This window comes from Tetrao urogallus (assembly GCF_951394365.1).
Source record: "Tetrao urogallus genome assembly, chromosome: 3".
Taxonomy (NCBI): domain Eukaryota; kingdom Metazoa; phylum Chordata; class Aves; order Galliformes; family Phasianidae; genus Tetrao; species Tetrao urogallus.
The window spans coordinates 90,881,264-90,890,913 of NC_136815.1; the positions used below are offsets into that span (position 1 = coordinate 90,881,264).

General features: G+C 44.8%; 1 protein-coding gene across 2 annotated transcripts in view; it reads right to left on the reverse strand.

Annotated features, from left to right (window-relative positions):
• Window positions 1-281, reverse strand: part of SLC12A7 (solute carrier family 12 member 7) — a gene marked incomplete at both ends in the record, with an annotated part of 67,475 nt that extends 67,194 nt beyond the window's left edge. For both annotated transcript variants that reach the window (XM_079533065.1, XM_079533064.1), the window contains one exon: window positions 167-281. In XM_079533065.1, coding sequence (XP_079389191.1) covers window positions 167-281 — 115 coding nt within the window. The remainder of the gene's footprint in view (window positions 1-166) is intronic.
• Between the last annotated feature and the right edge of the window lie 9,369 nt (window positions 282-9,650).

Below are 9,650 nucleotides of genomic sequence, written 5' to 3' on the forward strand. Positions count from 1 at the left end.
ACGCCACCCACTACGGAAAGGAAACGTATCCGCCCCAGCAGCCGGCGCGGGGCCCCCCGGGAGAGCCTCGGCCCGCTCGACCGCCCGGCAGCGTCGCTGCCCCCGACGCGGAGACGCGGCGCTGCCCTCACCGAGCGCCCGCCGCCACCCCGCTCCTCTCTCTCACCGCAGCTCCGGTCCCTGTTGTCCTCCTCCTCCTCCTGTCGCCACGCATCCCGCTCCGCCGAGTCCCGCTCCCCGCCCTGCGCCTCCACCGGCACCACGGTGAAGTTGGTGGGCATTGGCGCGCCGCCGAGCCGCACGCGGAGCCGGGGACGCGGCAGCACCTCCTCCGAGGTAGCGGGCAGGGTGAGCTCGGCGCTACCGCCTCCCTCACGTGAGAGCCGTTTCCTCGGGCGGCGGGAGGTGGTGGCTTAGTGCCTGTCTCCACCTCCTGCTACCGCCGCCCCTTTCCTCGGCCGAAAGCGCTTAGGCCGAGGCTGTCGTGCGAACGGCGGGGGCCGCCTGGGGTGCGCAGCAGGGGAAACGAAGGCGAGATACGGTGTCGGTGAGGGTAAATAGGTCCAGCCGAGTGCCGTTGTGGAAGCGGCGCGAGGAGGGTGTGTCTGGCCAAGTGCTTGGAAGATAAACTGGATTATTTAGTTTCGTTTGTTTGCTTTCCAGCCATGGCTATTGGGCACGAAAAAGCTCCTTCTCCTTTGTCGTATCTTGACTTCCGTACGTGCCTGCAGCACTAGGGCTGACTGGCTGTTGCTTCTCAGTTAGCAGCAGACAGAGGCTGTCTTCCAAAGGAAACTAGGACCAGGCTGTAGGGCGCTGAACCTCTAAGGGATGATACCATGCACGAGTCCTAAGCAGGAGCTTAGCAGATCAGCTTTTGGATACTTTTAGACAAAAGAAGTCCTCTGCACACTACGGAATTGTCAGATGTAGAGGGTTCCTAGAAATCTGCTCTACACAGCAGCTGTCGGTTGCAGAGGACAGCGGAAGGCTCCACGATCCATGCTAGAGTGCGCATATAAGCTCTGAGCCAGGGTGAAGCAAACTCCAGGAATCAGTGGATGGGCTTATCAAAAAATTAAATATTCATGATGTAGCGTTTGCGATGAGCAGTAGCTCTTGATTACCCTAAACTTCCTTCCCAGTGCAGGGAAAAAGTGGCAAAAGCAGGTTTGGAAACTAGAGCCTTTTTTTTTCTTCTGCTCTTCTCCTTTCCCAGCAAAGTTCTGTAACAGAGCAGAAGAATTCCGTCAGTACATACCAATGTCTTTTGTAAGAGGACTCAGATAGGTTTGTGGGTCGCATGCCTCAGTGGGATATCTACCTAACGCAGTGATTGAGTAGAGGCCTCCAAAGAAGAGGGTGGGAAAGTGATTCTGGCCATCAAAATGATAGTGAAGTCACAGATGTGGAGGTAGTAGGGCTCATAGCAAGGAAAGAAGAGAGAAAGAGACATAACAGCTGGATATCTAGTATGGTCTTGGTAGATCTGCCCCCATTCAAACTATGGTATAACTACAGTAATGGGAACGTAGCTACGTGAAAAACAACTGTCTTAGGAACATCCTTTCCCTGTGCTGTTCCAAACTCCAGAAAATGAGTGGAATACTGCCTTTGTTATTGACAGTAGATTCACAATGTTATTAATTTTACTGCAGAGGCAAGGATATTTTGGAGCACATTTTAGTTTAATTTCATCATGGTACAGGTAATTATCAAAACTAGTGATACTAAGAAACCAGAAACAATGATAAATTATACTGACAAATGTAATTATCAAAAATACATAAACATAATAATTCTCTCTTCAAAACATGCTGGATAGTGTCCATAGAATCATGCATGAGCATTGAAAAGAAAATCAGAAGTAACTAACTGGTGATTTTTGAGTACCATCCATCTGGTGCTTAAGAATTCCACTGGAAGAAACAAAGAAACTCATGTACAATGACATAGATAAAAACCTTATCACAGATGGTAGAGTGGTGAGAAATTAGGATTGTGGTGTTTAATTCTGATTCAATTCTGATACAATTTCTATGTCTAGGAAAGGTCAAGAGCCAAAAAATAAGAAACTTTGGAACGAACAACTTTTGAATGAACAGAGGAACCAATTTCTTTTAAAGCTCCCTTCTGTTGTAAACATGGAGATCCACATGATGAAGTGTAAGTTTAATTCTATGAAGAATGGTAAGATCAAACAAGGTTGTGGATTATCTCCAATTACAATGGATACTCTGTAATATGAGAGCTGTGATTTCTGAGCGCCCGGATTCCTTTTGCCCAATATGAACCAGAGAATGGGAAAAGAAACTCTATTCTTCAGTTGTTTTTCTTTTTCTTTGTTGTTCATTTCAACCAGCATGAGAGAAATAGTGTTGCAATACGTGCCAGGTTTAACACTGGATCATCTTTATTGTACCCTTATAGGAATAAGAAATGAAAGAAGAGCAAAGGTAGAATGAGATTAAGACATTGTACAGATCTGTGTATAAAATGCACACTGTTGGAACGATGTATTACATCATTAATTAATAATTAATGAAACATTACATCAGAGTTTTTATATATATAAATAAACCCCAAATCTCTCAACTTGTGACACGATTGCTTTGGACCACCACAATGTTTTTGTTTGGCAAGATGGGAAATAAGAGAGGGGAGCTGAAAACCATGGTGCACTTGGGAAATTTTGATCTTATTGCAATCATGGAAACATGGTAGGATGATTAACAAAACTGGAACACCACCACATTTTAGAAGGGATAGGCAACGTAGGAGGAGTGGGTGGAATCATTGTCTTCTGTGTTAAGGAGTGGAGGAGCTCTGAGAAACAGCCAGGAACAGGCGGAGAGCCTGTGTGTTAAAATTAGGGATAGGACCAATAGAGGACAGTTGGTGGTCAGGCTCTACTACAGGCTGCCTGTTCAGGAGGAGCCTTTTGATGAAGCCTTCATTTGTAAGCTGAAAGAAGTTTCACACTCAAAGGTTCTCATCCTGATGGGTGATTTCAACTAACCAGATATCCACTAGCAAGACAACGTGGTGAGCTGCAAATGATCCAGGAGACTCCTGGAGTCCATTGACAATAACTTTCTGATTCGGATTTTGGACAGACCAATAAAAGGTGAAGTGTTACTGGAAACGATGCTCACTAATGTGGAGGAGGCTGTTAAAGATACTGATATTGAAGGCAGCCTGGGTTGCAGCAACCACACCCTGGCTGAGTTTATGATCTTGAGGAACACGGCACTAGCAAAGAGTAGAGTCAGGGCCCTGAATTTCAAGAAAGAGATCTTTTGATTGTTGAAGGAATTGTTGAATGAGATCTTCTGGGAAGAAGACCTTAGAGACAAAGGAGGTGAACAAAACTGGCTACTCCTTAAGGATGCCTTTCTGAGAATGTTCCATTTCTGAGAATGTTCAGAATAAGAAAGGAGGTAAGGGAAGCAGGAAACCAGCATGGCTTGGCAAGGGCCTGCTGGTCAAACTGAGGGTAAAGATGGGCAGGTACACACAGTGGAAGCAAGAGTGTGACACCTGGGAAGAATACAGGGATGCTGTCCAGACTTGCAGATATGGGATTAGGAAAGACAAGACACAGATGGAACTTGGTGAGTGTTGTGGTTTTGTGTTTTTTTGTTAGTATTCCACATCACAACAGTCAGCAAGACTCTAGACTCTCAAGACTCTAGACACTGTACGAGTGCAGTCAGTGCAGTCTTCCTTTTCTAGCAACTGCCAGCTATGAATGAATCTGTTCTTCATTTTAAGAGCATTATATAAAGAATTAAAGACCATTATGTTTCTTGGAACTTACTGGTTTCTTATTAGGCTCATCATTTTCAGTTTCAGAATTGCATGTATGTATAACCACTGATGGAGATATCTGGCTGGTACCTATACAGAGGGAGTAGCTAATTTTACAAACAAGCACAAGCTTGGCTTGTGCTTACCAAGCTTTATATAAATCTATACAGGAGAAAGAGAGTGTCCAAGCTGAGATGCAAAACAAAGGGGTAAATCTCGAGTCAAACCTGTCCAATCACAGGAAGCACCAGTATCAATGTCAGTTGCCCTTGTGGAGGGGCAGAAATGGAAATGGGTGTCATCACATCTAGAATGGAAAGAAGTAGAGGAAGATCCAGGTGAGGGGCCTGTCCCAAAATCACCATAATTGAGAAAGGCAACAGAAAAAACTAAGAGACATGGAGATAAAAGTGAGGAGGAGGAAGTCACCGTTACCACTACTCATAGATCCCTGAAAATGGCTGAAATCTAAGGCTCATGAAAGGAGCTCATACGGCACCCAAACAAAACTATTGTCACCTGGCTGCTTTGGTGTTGGGACAACAGGGCCAGTAGTGTGTTTCTAGATTGTAACAAAGCTCATCAACTGGGAAGCTTTGCCAGAGACTCAGCTATTGACAGAGGAATTACTAGATGTCTGGATGGAGTTGTCACCCTCTGGGAAAGAGTGTCGCTAGCTGTGAAGGAAAGATATCCCTTCAGAGATGATCTGGAGCCTGAGATGAGAAAGTGGAATACTGTTGAAAAGGTATCCAGTATTTGAGAGAAACAGCCATGGCAGAGATGTTGTATGACCCCATGTTTGTTCCTAACAACCCACCATGATCCTGAGAGAGTTAGGAGTACATCTGATATATGGCAGAAACTCACAAGAACAGCACTGGAAAGATATGCTGGTATACTTGTAGTAACGTTCCATAGGGTCCTTGATGAGGAACAACAAAGAAGACCCCAGTTTTTGAACTGATTGTTATGCTTCAAAACTTTGAACAAAAATTACCTCCATCCCATGCCTCCATTTCAGCCATTTCCCAGGTAACAGAAAGACTAGATAAACTGGATAAGATGATAGATAAAATAATGAAGAAAAAACAGGACGGTATGTTGGAGGAATTGTCTGTATTGATTAATTGTGATGAACTCATGGCAGTATCAGAAACACCTGATGAAGATCAAGATGACCAAGAGTCTGCTGAAGGAGCTGATCAAACTGATTAAAATCTCAGCTATCAAATGCAAATGTCTTCCTGCTTGAGCAAATTACAATACTAAATCTATGTTGCATGCTGCCTTGTAGAGTTACTTCCGTAAACATGGAGGAAACATGAAGAAGTGGCATAAAAAACCCAATCCTGCACAACAAGCACAAGTGAGACAATTGCAAAACAGATCAACCCCCAATTAAATTGCTCCAGTTACTGCAGATAACCAAGGCAGGGGCCCTGTCCTCAGTGGGGGGGGAAGGAAAACTCACCTTTTAACAGCCTCATATGGCCAGTGTGTAAAGCCAGTGGAGAGTGGAGGCTGATGGTAGACTACTGTCTGAATGAAGGCACATTCCCACTCAGTGTTGCTGTGCTGGACATGTTAGAACTCCAGTGTGAACTGGAATCAAAAGCAGCCAAATGGTATGCCACCACTGGCATTGCTAACACCTTCTTTTCCGTTCCTTTGGCCACAGAATGCAGGCTGCAGTTTGCTTTCATCTGGAGGGGTGTTCAGTATAACTAGAACCATTGCCCCAGGAGTGGAAACACAGCCCAACCATTTGACATGGGTTGATCCAAATTGCATTGGAACAGGGCGGTGCTCCCGAGCAGCTGTAGTACATTGATGGTGTTGTGTGGGGTAATACAGCAGAAAGTTTTCAAGAAAGGAGAGCAAATAATCCAAATTCGTGCTGGTTTTGCTACAAAACAAAGTGAAAGGACCTGCCCAGGAAATTCAGTTCCTAGCAGTAAAATGGCAAGATGGGCATCATCATGTCCCAGCAGATGTGATCAACAAAATCACTACTATGTCTCCACCCATTAGCAAGAAAGAGAGACAGTCTTTTCTGGGTGCAGTGGGCTTTGGGAGAATTCTTGTTCCAAACTACAGCCTCTTTGTAAACCCTCCTTATCAGGTGACATAGAAGAAGATTAATTTTAAGTGGGGCTCTGAGCAGCAGCAGGCTTTTGATCAGATTAAACAGGAGATAGCCCATGCCATGGCCTTGGGGCAAGTGTGAATGGGACAGGATGTAAGGAGCATCCTTTGTACTGCTGCTGGAGAGAAAGGTCCCGCTTGGAGTCTGTGGAAAAGAACTTGGACTGGCAACACAAGGGTGAATTATTTCTAGCTCAGTGGACCCATGAGACCTCAGACCATCGAGGAAGAGATGCAATACATAAGTGGGCTGGAGACAGAGGGGTGAATTTAACTATGGACACTATTGCACAGGTTATTCATGACTGTGACATATGTGCCACATCTAAACAAGCAAGAAGATGAAACCTCCCTGGGGGAAGGGCAATTGCAAAAGTATAAATATGGGGGAGTGTGGTAGGTTGATTACATCACCTTGCCACGAACTCATGATGGTAAACATTATGTGCTTACCGTGGTGGAGGTGGCTTGAAACATATGCAGTACCTCATGCTACTGCCCAAAACACCAAATTCAGTCTTGGGAAACAAGTCCTGTGGTGACATGGCACTCCAGAAAGAATTGAGTAAGGTAATGGAACTCATTTCAAAAATTCACTTGTGGATATTTGGGCCGAAGATCATGGCATTGAGTGGATTTATCATATCCCCTATCAAGCATCATCTTCTGGTAAAATTGAATGATAAAATGGATTGTTAAAAACTATGTTGAAAACAATGAGTGGCGGAACATTTAAGCACTGGGAGACGCATTTGGCAGAGGCCACCTGGTTGGTCAACGCTAGAGGATCAATCAGATTGGTTCTATCCAATCCAGCTCCCTACATGCTGTAGAGGGAGATAAGGTCCCTGTGGAACACGTAAAGAGCATGTTGGGAAAAGCAGTTTGGGTCCTTCCAGCTTCTGGGAAGGGCAGACCTCTCCATGGAACCGTTTCTGCTCAGGGACCTAGGTCCACTCGGTGGGTGATGCAATAAAATGGGGATGTTCAGTGTGTGCCACAAGGGAATTTGATGCTGGGGGAGTGCAGAAAGTAATTCCATGTGTATATGTATATAGATATGTGTGTGTGTAATGCGTGTTAATTATGGTTTGTTTGTATATAAATATATGTCAAGCATGATGGAGTGGAATAAGGGGTGGAATGTCGTGGTATTGGTTTTTTTTTTTTGGTTTTTTTTTTTTTATTATTATTTTTTCAGTATTTCACATCAGAACATCATGTAAAGCAGTGGGAGTTGAAGAGTTGATGTTCTGGTCCGTGGACTGCCATTTTTGGGTGTTTGGTTTTTGGAGGCAAGGGGAGAAGCAGCATTTCCCCAGCATACTTTGCACCCAAGGAAGAAAGGTGGAGGTCCTGGCAGGTCAGTCTGCCTCTCCCTCTCTCCATCTCTCTCCATCTCTCTCTCTCCCTCCATTGGTCACAGGATCTGGCCAGACAGCCTGTAAACTGTTAACACTTTTATTTTTCCCCTCTCTTCTTTTCCAGACTGGTGGGCCTGGTGTCCCCACTTACATCTAGAGATAACTGTGACAGTGAAGGATGTTAAAAACAACAAGAGGGGATTCTATGAGTATATAGGTCAGAAGAGAGAGGCTGAAGAGAGGATACCTTCTTTGTTAAATGGAAAAACAGGCTTCTCTGTATCTGGCTATAACAGATACAGAGAAGCCTGAAGTACTCCATGAGTTCTTTGCCTCCATCTTCACTGGCAGCTAGAATTCTCACATCTCTGAACATAAACCTCTCAGTGTGAATTTGGGGAGCAAACTCTCTCCCACTGTAAGGGCAGTGCAAGTTCAAGACTGATTCATGAGACTGAATGTGTACAAGTCCATGGGGCCAGGTGACATGCACCTCAGCATCCTGAGAAAGCTGGCTGATGTGGTTGCCGAGCTACTGTCTATCATATTTGAAAAGTCATGGCTGTCAGGCAAAGTCTCCAGGAACTGGAAAAAGGGAAACATTGCTCCCATGAAAGGGAGGAAGGAGGACCTGGAGAACTACAGGCCAGTGAGCATGAGGCTCTATGCCTGGGAAGGTCATGGTACAGATCCTCTTGGAAGATGTTTTAATGCACACGAGGGACAAGCAAGACCCAAGACAGCCAGCATGGCTTCACCAAGGGAAGGTCATGCCTAACCAATCTGGTGGCCTTCTATGGTGGAACGACAGCATTTCCGTGTACCTGGTTCTCAGAAGAGAAAAACTACACATCCCAGAGGACTTTCACTGTTCTGTTTCCGTTTTCCATTTAGAGGGAAAGATAAAACTGCTTGCAAGTCACAAGATAGTCCCTTCTTTTCTTTTATTGCTCGTCACTGTGATTGTGGAACAACTCTCTTATGAAGACAGGCTAAAGAAACTGGGCCTGTTCATCCTGGAAAAAAGAATGCTTTGGGAGACCTAATTGCAGCCTTCCAAAATTTAAAGGGAGTTTATAAGCATGAGGAAAATCAACTTTTTACATGGGTAGATAGTGATAGGACAAGTCAGAATGGCTTTAAACTAAATGGGAAGAGACTTCAATTAGATGTCAGGGGGAAGTTCTTTACAGAGAGATTGGTGAGGAACAGGTTGACTGGAGATGTAGTGGATGCCCCATGCCTGGAGGCCAGGTTGGATGGGGCACTGGGCAACCTGATCTAGTACTCCATCTAGCAGCTGGCAACCCTGCTTTTGGCAGGGGGTTGTTAGACCTTGATGATCCTTGAGGTCCCTTCCAACCCAAGTCATTCTATGATGCTATGAACGCAGCAGGCACACCATTAATTCAAGCAGATAGATCCAGGTGGACGTTTATGAAAGCTGCTCTGTAATTAATGCACAGCAGTCATGCCATGAAAATGAAGAGTTGTTCAGCCAGCTTATCTGTGTGAATCATCAGATTATGATAAGGGAACTGGGTACAGAGCTGAATATTGGCTCCAGTGCTTTGGAAACAGTTGTGTCAATCTTGGAATATTACTAATTTTTCACTGTATGGGTCCCACAAATGCTTACACAGGAGCAGAAAGAACACTGCAGGAAAGCTTGTCAGAACCCACTGAACCAATACAAGGCTGAGGGTGACAGTTTCCTGGATCATGTCATTACCAGTGATGAGACATGGTGTCACCTTTGCAAACCAAAGGGTTATAGTGGGTGAAATGATGTGCACTGTCTTTTGGGATAGGAAGGAGGTGATCCTTCTGGACTTCCTGGGACCTGGACAAACCATCGGCTCTGACCACTACATCGCAATGCAGATGAAGCTGAAAGCTTGAATTTCCAGAATCAGGCTCATGAAAAAAGAGAGACTTTCTCTGGCAACATGGTAATGCCAGGTACCATACCAGTTTGAAGACCATGGTGCACATTCTCAATCTTGCCTGGGCTGTTCTACAAAACCCACTGTATATTCTGGATTTATTCCCTTCTGGCTTCCTCCTGCTCAGACCAAAGAAAGGTGGACTATGTGGGCAACATTTTTCTAGCAGCAACATCATAAGATCTGTGAAACAGTGGGTCATCTCCACTGGTCTGTTTTGTTATGAGCATGGAATGCAGGCTCTCATTCATCACTGGTGAAAATACATAGCTAATGTTGGTAACTACATTGAAAAATAGCATTATGTAGCTGAAAATTTGCTCTATCAAACAGTGTTGTTACACTTTTTGCATTTGTTATAGTTTCCATGAAGATAAATAGG